Source organism: Thunnus maccoyii, chromosome 18 (assembly GCF_910596095.1).
Source record: "Thunnus maccoyii chromosome 18, fThuMac1.1, whole genome shotgun sequence".
NCBI classification, from domain to species: domain Eukaryota; kingdom Metazoa; phylum Chordata; class Actinopteri; order Scombriformes; family Scombridae; genus Thunnus; species Thunnus maccoyii.
In genome coordinates, this window is record NC_056550.1 from 26,233,826 (window position 1) to 26,249,566 (window position 15,741).

Here is a 15,741-nt window from a genome sequence, read left to right on the forward strand (position 1 = left end):
AATTAATCAGAGGTTGGGCTCGATGCTGTTGAGTCTGCAGATGAGAGAACACCCGAACGCTGAGAGGAGCCCTAAAGAAGCAGAATTAACAACCCCAGAAAAAGAAAAAAAAAAAAAAAAAGATTATCAACAGTTCATCATGATCCAATAAGCAACATGTCATTAATTTAAGGTTAGATTTTTATTAAAAGGGAAAATAAAACTACAGACACCCCAGTGGAACAAACATGTTGAGCATGATTCATTTTTTATAAGCAAAATGAAATAAATAAACATAAAACCCACCGGCTCTACAGCTGTGCAGAGCTGAAGCTGTCTCTTCTATGTGACATTTTCTTACACACACAAATATGGAAAATTTGATTATGTGCTCTGCCTGCTGCATGTAAACACCATTAATAACACCATAACAAACTGGTTATAGAAGAATAGGTCAGGAAGGTGTCTTTATTGGTTATCTAACAGTAAAAAAAAAACAAAAAAAAACAGCTGATGCCTTGATTTCTCTGGAAGTGATCGTAACAAACCTCGCTGATCATTTGCTTCAGTTTATTTATTTAATACTTTCCACTACTGTTAGCAGAGAGATCAAGAGTCGTGGGTTTATGTCCTCGTTTCTCTTTATTAGTCGTGCATCGTCTCTGTGTTCCCAGTGTTGCAGCAGAAAGCAGAGAGTGTTTACCCAGCTGTAATTACAACATACACAATGACCTCATTCTGCTGTGTCAGTAGTGGTAATGTATAGCCCTTGATCTTAAACTGCAAAGAAAAATGGTTTGCACTTATTTTCAATATGCTGACTTACATTCCCGGCATTTTTTTTTTTTTTTTTTTTTTTAGACGTGGCCGTGATGGCGGATCAGAATTTGATATAAGCACTGCTGCTCCTATTCGTCTGACAAGGTCTCTCTGCCTTAATATGCATTCAATAATGTGAAATGATATTAGCTGTAGGAGCTCATTGACTGTGCACTCGGGGTCTCGCCGTGTCTCTCCGTCTCTGTCTGTATCATGCTCTTTATCTGTTCCTCTTCTCTCTCTCTCTCTCTCTCTCTCTTGCACACACACACTGAAGAAATGGGAAAAAAAAGGGGGGGGGGGAGGCTTGAACCGAGGATAGCAACAGCAGCAGAGCAATCACACCAAAGCAATGCCCCCCACGCCTGGCCCATTAATAACAGTAATGCGCACACCGCGCCCAAGCCAGCACTGCCGAAAGCACCACTGACACTTTAATGGGCATTTTTTACTTTTGTTTTTAAATAATGCATGTGCTGCTTGTCAGCACTGCTCCACTCCACCCCTGGTGTGCCTTTGCAGCGTTCCTTTGTGCAGAAATTACAATGGGGACCTGTGTTTTCTGTGCTGTGCTGCTCCATAAGCTGCATTCATCACAAATATGGGGACGTCAGTGTGCTGTGCAGTACATCACACTCTTGGGGACATGTGTGTGTGTGTTTGTGTGTGTGTGTGTGTGTGGGCATGCATGCATGTGTGTTTTTTGTTTGTGGAGGCCCCTCATTGGCACTGAGCTAATTAAGAGTGTCTTTGAGAGGGTGAACTGTGTGTTGAGGCTTAGTGGCAGTGGACACGACTTATATATGAGGGCCGATGCTATACATGTTTCAGCAGCCTTGACAGTGTGCTGCTGTTGTGCTGTAGCTGTCAAACATTCGACTTTTTTTTAACCTTTATTTAGCTGACAAGACTCATAGAGAGCTGAAGTGAAACTAAAACTCTGTTCCAGAAGGAAGAAAGTTTCATTTAAAATCACATTTGTTATAAAGCAAATTACTAAAGTCCATCAGTGGAACATAACTTTGCTCAAGACTGAGTTGTGCACTTTATCTCTTTTTTTTTTTTAATAATGTAATGCCCTTGTTTATTTCATATTTCTATTTTTAGCTGCCTTTAACAGACGCCGTTTCCCTTCCCTAGACCTTTGCAAGTGAAATGTTAGCAGAGGCCAGTTGAGTAGTGAGTTATAAGAGCCTGAAGAGTGCAGAGTGTTATCTTCCAGATGAGATCACGAGTGTAATAAAGGGTTCAAGTACAGTGGTTTTGTGCACAAAAGGTTAAAGTGATATGATGCTTCCCCTTACGAAAAAAGCACATGTGAAATTCAGTCTTTCGCATGTGAGCTGAGACATTTCACGTGTGATGTTGTGATTTCACATGTGTATCTTAAAATTCACATGTGAAAGAAGACAACGTGTTTTTAGCTTTACATGTGATTGCAAACTTTACATGTGGAAAGGATAGTGTCACATGTGAAGCGAAACATTTCATATGTGAACCTAAGTTTCACATTTGGAAAGAAACACATGTATCTTAAAATTCACATGTGAAAAAAGACAACATGTTTTCAGCTTTACATGTGATTGCAAACTTTACATGTGAAAAAGATAATGTCACATGTGAAGTGAAACATTACACATGATGTTGTGGTTTCACATGTGAACCTGAGTTTCACATTTGGAAATCACATCTGTATCTTAAATTCACATGTGAAACTTCCGAAAACGACATGTGCCCCTTGAATGCATCACATGTGAAACTTCCGAAAACCACATGTGCCCCTTGAATGCATCACATGTGAAACGTCCGAAAATCACGTGTGCCCCTGAAGTTTCGCATGTGAAATGTCCGAAAACCACACGTGCCCCTGAATATTTCACGTTAAAACACATGTGAGTTATCACATGTGAAACAGCACTTCACATGTGATAACTCACGTGTTTTTTTCGTAAGGGTTTTAATGTGGCGATGGAGCATTTAAAGGTTTGGTTCAGAGTTCTGAAGATTTTCCCGCTTTTAATGTTTTGAGATTTTTGTCACCATCTTCATCCTGCGTCTCATTAGATCAGTCCAACTCAGCTGTGCAACCTCATTGACTCAAGACAAGCTACCCGTCTCTGTATTTGTCATTACATGTAAGGTCAATAAACCTCTGAAATCAATATTTATAACAATCAATGTTGCATTCTCTATTATTCCTCTTCCTCTCCAATGATTTCCTTTGATTGAATTTGCCTTTTTTCTCTCTCTCTCTCTCTCTCAGAGCTAAGTGTCTCGCTGCTTCCTGTCCGTTTCAATGACGCCTAGCTGTGTTTCTTTGTGTCCCTGCAGGAAACACGTTGTGTAAGTCAGGAAGCATTGCTGTCTTCGGGAACGTGGTGTACAGCGGACTGCTGAACGATCACCTCTGGCATTTGGGAGTGCCCCTCTTTACAAGACTGGTAAGAGCAGCGGGCGTTACACTTATGTCCATTTTGTCGGAAGAGTTTCGTGCGGTTCTGTTGAAACCAAAACAGGCTTCAGGTGCAGAATTCCCCCCAAAAGTCTCTAATGGGCTGCTTTTGATGCCTGCTTTTGTTGACATGTGTTAGTAGAAGATATATTCAGCGTATAGGATGTGACAGTCGTCTGCTGCGGATGCAAGATGAGGGAACCCCCACCGCATCTTAGCATCTTATCTCATATCAGACTTTTTTTTTTTTTTTCAGAAAGGTTTGAAGGCTTGAGCTTCATGTAGGGAAAATCCCATGTGAGGCATCTTCTTTGACCCTAAAAGCACAGGTGAAGCCATGTATGGTGTCATTTCTCCTCCAGTTGAAACTGCCCTGATGTTGAGTTTGTAGCGAAAAAAAAGCTCAATAATTCATGACATTTAGTTTGTTGGCAACAGCTTAAAAAAATTACAAGGTTCTAATTAAGAAGTGGAGCAGTTGAAGTCTGTGTTAAGAATTAATGATAAATGTATATCCCAAATTGTCAAAGGGAAATTGAATGTTTGCTTTACACTTGCTCTCTCTCTGGTGCTGGAATATGATACAGAAGAGATTCTTGTGAACAACATAAAGCCGCCGTGGATCAGAGAGCAATTTTCCTAAAGAAAAAAGAAATTCAGAGCAGCGGTTTTTCTCTTCCTGTTAATTACCCTCTTTCTAAGCGGGTCGCAAGTTTTCATCAATGTTTATTATTGATTAAATCTGTCGCAGTAGCTGTCATTTATGAGTCGGGAATTAGTGTTGATTGGTGCACAAGGGTTGCATATAATTGGGTTACATTAAATAGATAATTCAGCTGATCTCATAAATGTCTAATGTGAAGGCTTGTTTGATTATCAATTAATGTCAAACGGAGATGCAAGAAGCTGTTAGGATTCCAGTTGGGTTTGCTTGTTTTGCAAGTGGCGAAGCGACTGAATCTCTTCACAATCGTAAAAAACCTGCAACTTGTTCAAGGAAATGTGTGTTATATACAGTTTACGGTAATATATGCACAAATTAATCAAACTTACAGTAAGTATGCACGACATGACACACACACACACGACACTCTGTAGTCAATAAACCAACCTTTGAAAGATGCAACAAATGAGAATGAAGACATCAAACAGCACAACTGACAGAATTTTTCATGCATATATATATATATATCTATATCTATATATCTATATATATATATATATATATATATATATATATATATATATATATATATATATATATATATATATATATATATGCATGAAGTCACTTGTTGGCAGCTTTGTAAAAGCAGAGAATTGAATAGAATAGAAAGAGAAATCCTTCTTCTTAAAGGGACCCTGCACCGATTTTACACACTGATGTTTATTACTGTGCAGTCAATGAAAAAAGTAGTAGAGTTCCTTATAGTGCTCTGAAGGGCTTCGTCAAGTCTACATTTCTAAATTTCTTATAGAAATCCACATTACAGACAGGAGCATTTTACCAGGCAGATCAAATCTAATGAAAAGACAAGGTTGGGTTGCATTTTTAGAAATATAGAATCCTTCGTTCTTTTGGAGTTTGATACGAGGGACTAAAAGTCAGGACATGTCTGCTTCCATTTTGACCATTTTTTTCCTGCCTTGCAAGTCCTCCAACTTTATATGAGTCGAGAAGTAAATTCCTGGTGTGTTGCACCCTTTCCTCTCATAAATTAGTCATGAATTAGTCAAAGCAGAACATGCAGAAGTCATATTCAAACAGCTAGAATCAGTAAAAGATGTGCACAAATTTATATAGAAAAAAGTAAAGAAAATCTAATAAAGGAGAAGCTCGATTCCATTGGATGAAATTAAACAAATAAATCCAACACAGACATGCATGTTCAGTAAAACAAACAACTAACAAGGTGTTATGCATAAGATTTAAGCACGGAAAACACTAAAAGTTAATATACTGTAACTTATCGTCAAAGTGGTCCCGATGCACCAAATGCACCTTGACTCATCGTGGTGCAGGTGCATGGTGGTGTGGAGACAGTTAACAGCCGCCACCGTCGTGGCTTTAACGTCCTCTTCGTCCCTTTTTTCTTGGACCGCCGAGTACCGGCCGAGCTCGCAGGCCGCAGGAGTGTTTGTCGAGGTAAAAGAAGGTGTGACCTCCTGCTGTGACGGTAAGGTGTGGCCTTGTGTAGCGCTCGGCGTGCCTGCTGCCAACACACCAGGTCTTCCCAGGCAGCGGTATCAGCATGACACGCAGCAAGCCTTCACATCCCCGACACACACCAGCCCCTAATTACTGCACAGCCCTGCCAGTTTGCAGCCCTGGGCCAGTACTGACTGCTCAATGCCAAGATGTAAACACTACATTATTAACACTACATACAGTCTGTGCACACGGCTATGTTTAATGTACTCAACGTATGTCTACACAGAGTGGGATTCTTTACGTGGAGCCATACAATAGATTTATTGTTTCCCAGACAGTCAGCTCCAAAAATCACCAGATGGGCGATTTGCAGCGTATAGTGTAATGTATGCTTACAAATGATGTTTAATGATGTCTTCCAGGGCTAGGAAGCAAAACATTACTGTTTTCAAGGCTAAATATGCAGGCTATGTGAGCAGGCTGGAGTCAGAGAAATAAGTAACAGCGTGTGTTTTTTCTTATTTTATGCATATTTATTGACTGTCAGGATGTGTTGATGGCATTACACAATTTCCTACTTTGTCATAACAATGAGTCACGGTCAAAACATAAGCTAACTTATCACCCGTTCAATTTTATGTTACAAAATGAAAACAAAAATAAAGTGCAGTTGAGGCTTAAAACTCATCCATCTATTATAAACACTGCTTATACTGTGCAGGGCTGCAGGAGGCGGGGCAGAGATGACATATTATAGACAGACAACCAATCACATGTATATTCATATAGTGCCAGAAACAATAAATCTGGGTTTTCGCCAGTGCTAGGTGTTGAGCATCCTTTAGGCCAGAGGGCACGCTAACACGCTAACACGCTAACACATTGTGTTGGTAATAAAGTGGAAGTAATGTGTGCTTCATTATCCACTGAAGTAGTTAATTCTAGTCTACATTTAGCTGATGAGTTGATATCATGTAATGTTTACTTGTGCATTCACTTGGACAAAAAAATAGACCTATTAACATGTATGTTGTATCATGAGAGTAGCAGGAAAAAAGTATTTAAATCAATGCACAAAACAGTATTAACACACAAAAAAGAACGCAAACGATCAATCAAACACAGAAGTGGGATCCACAGGCTAATAAGCATTGAGTGTGATGTCTGACTCTGGTTCATAAACATGATGAGCCTCTAAACTCCCAAACTTTGGTATTTTTCAGCAGCTTGGTATGTACAGGAAGTGTCAAGTGGCAACTAGCTTGGTAACACGCTAAAGCTGAGTAGCAGGAGAAGGTAAGAGTTTTTGTCTCATGACTGCTAGCAAGCTGCTAGCCGCCTAGTCACTCTTTTGTGGGAAATTATACTTCAAAATAAAAGTGCTGTGCAAAAAAAATTGCTGCACTTCAATGATTGTTTTTTTGCTTTATTCAGTTTTTGTTTGCTTCTCTGATTGAGTTGATGCTTAGAAACCTCTCCACGGACCCGCTATGAGTGTGTTTTTGAGTTTTTGAAGCTCAAAATTAAATTGAAGTTTAAATTACAATGTTTCCAATTCAGCTGGGATTGATTTCAGACTTTTATACTGTACTATACATTGTCAGCTCAGTGTTGAGTTAAATGGATTCACAGTGCACAATTTATCAAATGAGGAAACTTTGATAAAGCAGTTAAAGCATATAGCAAACTTATGCTAGTATTATCAGTTGAATGCTAGCATATATTTTGCAGCAGCAACTGGTACAACTTCCTGTCAAAAGAATAAAAGTAAAGAGAAAGTAAGTGCAATAAGAAAGAAATAAAGCTTCATCTTGTTAAATTATTACTAACATGCAGCAAACATGATGCTCAGAAAGCCACAGAGAAAAGAAGACGTAAAATATCCTTAAACATCCTTGTAGTTTCAGTGTAGTATTTCAAAACAGTATCACCCTGCACGGCTTCCACTTCCCCATGATGAGCCGTATGTAGAATGGAAATGTCAATACCTACCTGTGGAGCTGATGAAGGCAGATAAAACGAGCGTAGCTGTAGATCTTTGTCAGCCAGTTGTAAAACAGGTCACTCCATAAAGTGAAGTGTGCGATTAGAGAAAACTAAACCTGGGAGAGTCAGGATGGAGCCGCATCCCCCTTCCTGTCTTCGGCACCAGCTGAGGCCATGTACAGCCGTTACGGGGGCACAAGCTTTTGATGAATGTGGGGGAGAGAAAGGCCCGAGCTACAGCCGTAACTATAACCCAGAACTCCACGAGGGGAGTTTGTGAGTCTCTCAAGTCTTTCTAATGACAAGATCTGAGTGTAGTTTGACAGAAGATGCTCTGTAAGTAGCGGCGCACTACAGCACAGAGGTGAGATCATCATAAAATATTAAGACGGGAAAAAAAAAAAAAGATCTCGGAAGATTCGGTGGAGGTCGGCGAGACAGGCGGACATTTTAGGAAGAACTGGCTCTGTGTGAGGCCTTCACTTCCTCTTCTCTTTGAAAGCTCTATCTTTATAATGGATGGCAGAGTCTCCGGGGAATGTCTAGACTATGGTGGGAAATCTAAATGGTCGGGGGAAGCCGCTACTCGCATCCCTAGTACTGCGGAGCATGCGGGAAGCGAGCAGGGAAGACGCAGGTCTTCTGCAACACCTGAGCAACACCGTCTTAATCCGAATTCCATTTTTTTTCCATCTGTAATTGGAGGAGATTCCTAGAAAGGAGATGTGGGGATTATATGATGCTAAAATGCCCCCAGATTCTTATTTTCTACATTTTTTCTAATCCCTACATCCTCCCCAAGTGCCCTTAGCTTCAGACCTTGATGCTCTCTGTCTACATCCACACCACCCCGCCCGTCTGCCCCCTTCCCCTCCGGTCTCAGCCTTTTTTTTTTTTTTTTTTTTTTTGCCTCCACCCTTCTTTTTCCTCCCTCTCTTCTCCCCTCAGTTATTTATGAGCAGGACTTGAAATAGACTTCAGTATTTGATAAAAGCGTGATCCTTAATCCGAGTTGCCTGAGAAGTGCATTTCATTTTTATTTCCCATCAGAGATTGATGGAAGAGTTGGGCGGTTACCCACTCTGTGATTGCTAATGTAAATCCATTGGGGTTTTGGTGGACATGTATAAAGATATGGGGGGAATTGTATGTGCATGGTAATGCCACCAATAAGAGATTGTGTGTGTGTGTGTGTGTGTGTGTGTGCAAAGTAATGGAAAAGCTGGATTGTGATGTGGCGGCGAGACTGAGGAACAGCCTGAGAATTATATGATGCATGTCTTGATTTATCAAAAGCGCATAACTCGCTTCGCTTCTAAAATAAAGCGTTCCTCTGAAAACATCACCATGTTTGCAAAATCACTAATTGCAATTCTTTGACTGCCAGTGTGCCGTTTTGATTTTTTTTTTTTTTTTTTTCCAAACGTGCTTTCCTGAAAGAGGCAGGAAAAAATAAAATGGATGATAAATTTAAGATGACAGTTACGCCGTATGAATGAGGCCCCTTGTGTATCAATTCGCTCAAAGCCAGCTGCAAATTTAACTCAGCCTCCTTATGTGGCAATTACTGATGGGTAACATAACCTGAATATATCTGCTCTGTTCATTACGGCAATGTTCTCTATAGCTGGCAAATGTTCTTTAGGATCCTACAGCAAATTAGCTCATCCCCCAGGACGTCTTTTATTGGATGATCCAGCACTAGAGGATGCCGCAAAACCACTCCAGCTCTCCGCAGATTGCCCCGGTAGCCACAGGGTTAATATTTAAAAGCGCGAGCTCCCAGTCGTGTATTGATGATATGTTTTGAAAATTGCTGAGGCAGGCTCATTGTTACAGTGCTGTCTAGAAGATAGCCAAGCCTCCCCTCCCTCTCCCGTTTTCCCCTCCCCCTTTACAGCCACCAGATGGAAAACACACTAAAGCATGTAATGTAATATAGCTTGGCACACAAAGGTGTTTCACACCAGCTTTATCTGGCCTCTGATCTGCCACAAAACGCCACCTGAAAAAGTGTTTTTTATCACTCCTGGTCACCAAAGCGTGAGTTTCAGTTTCTCACACTGGGGGAAAAAAAGGGAAGAAAAACGCATACAAGCGCACACACATGAAGCCAGTGAACCTCAGCAGCTAAAAGTAGGAAAAAAATAAAAAAGTGGAATATAAGCTGTGCCTCCAATTGCCTGTGACATACTTTAAGGTTTTCTCTGAGATCCCCCCCGTTTTTTTTTTCTTCTTCTTCTTCTTCTTCTTCTTCAGCATTGTCTTCTTCTCCTCATTGAACTAAAACTGCCACAACTTCAGTGCAACATCTCAGTCACAGACAGTGAAAAGAAGAAAGAGGGAGTGATCTGTTAGTCCTCCACTATCACCAGCATCATCATCAACAGAAGCCTCTACTCTCCCCCCCTCCCTCCCTCCCTCCCTCTCTCCCTTCCCTCCCTCCCTCTCTTCCCCGCAGAGCTCTCCACCACCACGACTCCCGGCTTCCTGCCTCCCCCCTTCCTCCCTCAACCTCCCCCCACCCCTCCACCCCTCACCCCCCCCCCACAGCCCCCCCCCCCCCCCCCCCTCCCCGGGACGCTGAATTTTACAGTACCGTCTGCAGGATCCCGGTTTGTTCAGCGCACTCCTCTATGCAGAGCAACACGGCTCCGGTGGAGGAACGCTGGAGGCAGCTGTCAAGCGCAGGCTGCTGCTACTGCTGCTGCCGCCGCTGCTGCTGCTGCTGCTGCTGCTCTAGTTGAGCCTCGGCGCCGTACCGACTGATTTCACATTCACCAATAAGAGACAGCACAGGGGGGGGAGAGAGAGAGAGAGAGAGAGAGAGAGAGAGTTGAGAGAGAGAGAGAGAGAGAGCAGAGAGACAGAGGGAGAGTCTCGAAGTGAGTGGTGTGGAGAGGCAAGTGGAGTGGAAGAGTGTTAAAAGAAAAAAGAGGTTATAACACCTCCCCAGCTCTCTTTCCTTTCTCCCGTCCGCTTTTTTTACCCCCCCCTTCTTATTTGTGTTGGCTCAGAAGAAGAAGAAGAAGAAGAAAAAGAGAAGGGGGGCTTTTAAAAAAATTAACTGAAGAAAAAGCTGCTTGTAGTGGAAAAAAAAAAAGGTGAAAGAAGAAGAGGAAGAAATAAGGGGGGGGGTTGAAACCTCAAGTCAAGCCCCATTGAACAGTTGAGAGGGAGGGCTGCCTCAGTGGAACAGGGAACCAGTAAAAGCTCTCTGTCCAAACGATCGGACTCCTCCTGACTGGCTGGACTGGTCTCAGTTTGCTCGGCCCTGCTCTCCGCCCGCCCGCCCGCCCGCCTGCCCGCACCTGTCCCGCTTCCACCATGATGATGTACTTTTGGGTGAGTACCGGACCACAAAGTGTGGATCTCCTCCGCTCCTCCGGCATGGGCAGATAGTTGATATGTGTGTGTGTGTGTGTGTGGGTGTGTGTGTGGCGTATGAGTCAGTGTGTTTCAGCCTCTATAGTATATACAGTGTGTGTGTGTGTGTGTGTGTGTGTGTGTGGTGTTGCGCCTCCTACATGCAGGAACAGAACTGATGGTTTTTCCACTTCCATGAATTTTATTGATGCTTGATGCTCCAGTCAGATGCTATAGAGGCCTGCGTGTACGTGTCGTATTTATTCAGCCTTTAAACGACAGAGAGAGAGAGAGAGAGAGAGAGGATATTGGAGTGTGATTATTGCCAACGCTAATATCTTTACAACTATTGTTATTCAACTTCCTGCTGACAGTCAAACCACTCAGCATGCAGTATGTGCGCCATTTAAAAACTATATCTCTCTGATTTAACGCCACTGTCTTCTCAGATTGAACCGTTCAGGGTCTTTTGGGGACACGTTTTGGTTTCCTTGTCTGCGATGTGTTTCAATTGTGATGATGATGTTGTTATTGTTGCCCATATGACTAAGATAGCATTTTCTCATAAGTGTACAATGAGGATGATTACAGATGGTTAAAGTTACACTACAAGGAACTTTTAACCGGTTATGAAACAGTCTCATGATGCATCTATATGACCTACATAAGCGAAAAAGACCATCAGCAAGAAAATTGGCTGCTTCTATATAATTATTCTAAATGGCTGCAACCGTGACGGATTCCCAGCGAAACCAGACGATTTATGGCAGGAAGAGCCGATGTTTACGTCACATGTAGCGTTGTAGCATGAAGGGGTACGAAGACGTTGCTAGGACGACGGGAGGACATTCGGTAACGTTAAAAGTGACTGACTCATTTTAAAAAAAGAAAAAAAGAAAAAGAGAGAGAGCGGTGGTCAAGCGAGCTAGAGAGTGAATAGAGAGATTGCCGGCGGCGTAGCGACAACAAAGGAGTGAATCATTATTTTCTGATTGTTTCGCAGCATTTTATGTTCTAAAGCACACATAAACACGCTCACACCTCCGCACAACCCTGCGGGATGGTGACGCCGCATTACCGGATTCACTGTGAACGCATCATCGTCATATTACAATCATCAACAGATACGTTACATCATCGCTATGCATCCCGCAAACAGCTGTGTTTAAAGAATAGTATTAAAAATAAGCAGCGTCTTTTCTTTCACTCGCTTCCAAAACAAACGCACATGCTAGCCGAGACATCTTTACGACACGAGGCGGGTGGCGGTGCTCATGGGAAATGCAGTCTTCATTCTCGGGGGGAAACAGTACCGCTTTTGTCCACAGGGGTCGTTAAAATCAACACGAAATGAAAAGTTCCTTGTAGTAACTTTAACCGAAGCTGCTGATTATTAATTCTGTTTTGAGATGATGTGCGATTAGTCAGATTGGTTTTGTATTCTCGCTACTACAGTAACCTGCTAACACCGCTCGCTCCTCTTTGTCTTTACACAAATTAATTTCTCACTAATGCACATTGCAGATCATTTTAATCCTCCAGCTTGTATTTTATACATTCACAGAAATACAAGGTAAATTAAATTATTTTCTAATGCAAAACATATTTCCAACATTGCCACATTGTAAACAGTCTGAGCTATAATGCAGTTACAGATGTGTTTTCTGCAGACTGTGTGTATGTGTATGTGTGTGTGTGTGTGCTGTAACTATTGATCGTGAGTTCAGATTTCTGGGGAGAGAGAGAGCATCATTTTGGGGGAAAAGTTACTTTTCATGGATGACTCCATTATAAATGACTTAATACTTGAACCACAGTTTTTTTTTAACTTGAAAGCGAGAGCAGAACATGAATAAGTATGAATAAAGCATGTTAAGCACGCTATGAATGAAACAGCGCCGCGTATCGATTTAGAGCTCAGATTTCTGGTGAGAGAGAGGATGTTTTGGGGCCAAAGTTACTCTGTGCGGGGAAATGATCTCACATTTGAAATCACCGAGAAAACTTTCTGTTTCCCAAGTAGAAGTGGAAAATAACACAGCATGCAGTGTGTGTGTTTTTTTGTGTGTTTTATAAGGGCCTCACTCCAACGCGGGCCTCTCTGATACTCAAAGCGTTTTCTCAACTGTATTTAATATTAGATATATGCTTATTGAAAGAGGCTCGTCACTGTGTCTTCCGGCCTCTTATTGAAGGTGTGTTGTGAGGATGCAGCTCAACCTGTCTTCCACCTTCAGTCTCCTCTCAGCTGGTCAGAGCGATGGTCACACACACACACACAGATGATGACAGTTTGCAACTCCTCAGTCTCATTTGTGTAACGATGAACTTTTCTCTCATCAGTGTATCAGTTAAGGAGCTTTTGCACTTGTGTTTGTAAATTTAGTGGAAGAGAAATATATAATTTTGCTTTGTACTCACTTGAAAAGGGACATTATTACCTCCAAAAATTGATATTTACATCTTCTATGCATTGAAGAGTGTTGTTGGTGATGTAGTGCTTAAAAAAGAATTAAAGTAGTAGATATTTCCACACTGTGAAAGTGAATGTTTTCACCATTTTGTGTCCGGTTTGCTACAGCTGAGAGGACGACTGCTTTTGAGGTTTAAAAAAAAAAAAAGAAAATTCTGCAGCAGTGTTTTTAAAGTATTTATTATTTAACAACTGACATCAGTTTAGCTATAGATACATTGTTTAAGGCATTTATTTGGCAAAAGTGCTAAATATTTACTGGCTCTAGTTTGATTTGAGGCTCGGCTGCTATCCATATTATTTTAAATTCAGTATCTTTGGGCTTTTGACTGATGTTGTTCAGGAAATTGTTTTGGGCCTTTTTGACAAATTTCTAACACTTTGTGGACCAACTGATTGATGTGATCACTGGGAAAATAATCATCTGATTAACAGACAGGGAAAGTGATCATTAGTTGCAGCCTTAAAATGTGATATCAGACTTGTTAGGTATAAAATAAGATGATGTTTTTTTTTTTTAGACTTTAATCAAAAAAAATGTCATAGTGATAAAAGGATGTGATTAATTCTAAACAGGAAATTGTTCAACAGCAATTTAGATAATGGATAAATTGTCAATTATCAAGCAAAAAATGCAAAATATTCCAACTTTTTCAAATATGTGGATCTGCTGATTTGCTCGGAGGATTCAGGATTGTGGACTGTGCGTATGACAAATGTGCAAAGAAAAATATGAAGATTAGACCTTGTCACGGACATTTTCTCTGGCATTTTTATTAAACACGTGATAACAGAAGCATCCATCTGTATTTTTATCGGTAAGACAGAAACCGACAAGTGACAATGCAGAAGTTGGCGAATGGCGTGACACTGCAAGAAGTAGACTTTAAAAGAGAGTTAAGATCTTAAATTATAGATGTCTTCTCACCATGTCAATTTTTAAAGTTTTGCTCCGGGCCCTAAAATCAACATCTATTCAGCAGCAGAACATTGCAGAACTGCAGGAGTATTTCATTACACTTGTCATCCCTGAGAAAAGTAACATCACAACCGGCGCATGATCAATCATTTACCAGCCATCCCTTGTATCCATACATGTCTGTATATATATGTGTGTGTGTACATGTGTGTGTGCATCAGTCGGCCAGCATTTAGCTGCGAGAGGAAGGTGGGACCGCCTCCTGTTTGAACTGCAGGTGGTGAGCATTACCTGCCGTCCCTCCGGAGGCCTGTCAGCCGTGCATCAGTCTGGGGAACCTGCAAGCTCCCCTCATTAGAATATTTATTCACCAAGCAGATGTTCTTATCCAGGGCAATTACCTTTGGCTTACATTTCCCTGTTGCCCACTGATATAGATGAATGTGTATACAAAGACGTCCCAGGTTATGCATGGGGCCCCTGGGTGCCACCCACCTTTCTTCCCCATATGCACGGCGGGCAAAGCCAGCGACCGTCTGGTCTGCCACAGCACGCGAACCCCGTCGAACCCGACCTCGACTCCACTGTTGTAATTGGAGGAAGTGGAGGTGACATCTCCTGCGATGGCCACACAGTGATGGAGAGGCGGCCTGTATATCATTCTCTCCACCCGGCTGTTCCTTTGTGTTAGAGACAGAAAAGAAAAAGGGAAGAGGCATGGAGTGAAGAAACCATGCATGCTTCTGTCCTCCCCTCAGTGTGATGAATAATTTAGCAGTGCAGGGCCCTCGCTGTCGAGTAGAGATGGTGGTAATGGGGAGACTGGATATATATGGCATGGCAAGGAGCAATGGTTTACTTTAGATTTCCCCAACCAATGCACTCAACTGTGCCGCAGGCTGCTCACATGGTGTGTTTGGCCTGCATTAATGCTGTTTTTATCTGCAAAAAAAAAAAAAAAAAAGACGTCCACAAGCAGCAGTTTAAAAAACAGGAAGGAGCCAGTTTGAGTCTTTGGAGCTGTGGTCATTAGCAGGAGTGGATTCCCTTTAGGCAGACGCTCCATCAAATCTGCTGTGATTTGGTCATATACGGTGCATTATTGCAAATTGTATCAGTAGGTTAGATTTTCTTAGAAGATGAGGAATAGCTCAAAGCGCTCCATATCTACTCTTATTGCACACAGAGCGTATATGCATGTACAACTTGCGTTGTGGTTAATACATGCATATGGTCTCAGCCTCTGGTGAGACATTACAAACCCCACATGGAGGGAGGGTGTGTTTTTTTGCAGCCTAACCGGCGGAGGATGTTGAAATTCATGACGGACGCTGTGTAGAGGCAGAGCTGATCAGCCATTCTGGGCGGGAGGGCAGCGAGTCCAGGCCGCCGGTTTCATATTGCAAGATGAAGTGCTTGCGATCGTTTGTTAATGTATTAATTGATCTGTGTCCTCAGACAGGCGAATCAGGAGTAGTGTCACGTAGACTCTTTAGTACTTCCCGAGACGCCTTCATTAGCTGCTGCTGGCCGGCTCTCCACCCCCATTACAGGACCGCGTTGCCACACACTTTACCTGACTGCTGTAATAACTT

At 42.0% G+C, this 15,741-nt stretch overlaps 1 protein-coding gene across 3 annotated transcripts in view; it reads left to right on the top strand.

The window, feature by feature from the left end:
• Positions 1-15,741, top strand: part of LOC121883609 (RNA binding protein fox-1 homolog 3-like) — a 350,329-nt gene that overhangs the window by 239,023 nt on the left and 95,565 nt on the right. For all 3 annotated transcript variants that reach the window (XM_042391967.1, XM_042391968.1, XM_042391969.1), the window contains one exon: positions 3,130-3,239. In XM_042391967.1, coding sequence (XP_042247901.1) covers positions 3,130-3,239 — 110 coding nt within the window. The remainder of the gene's footprint in view (positions 1-3,129; positions 3,240-15,741) is intronic.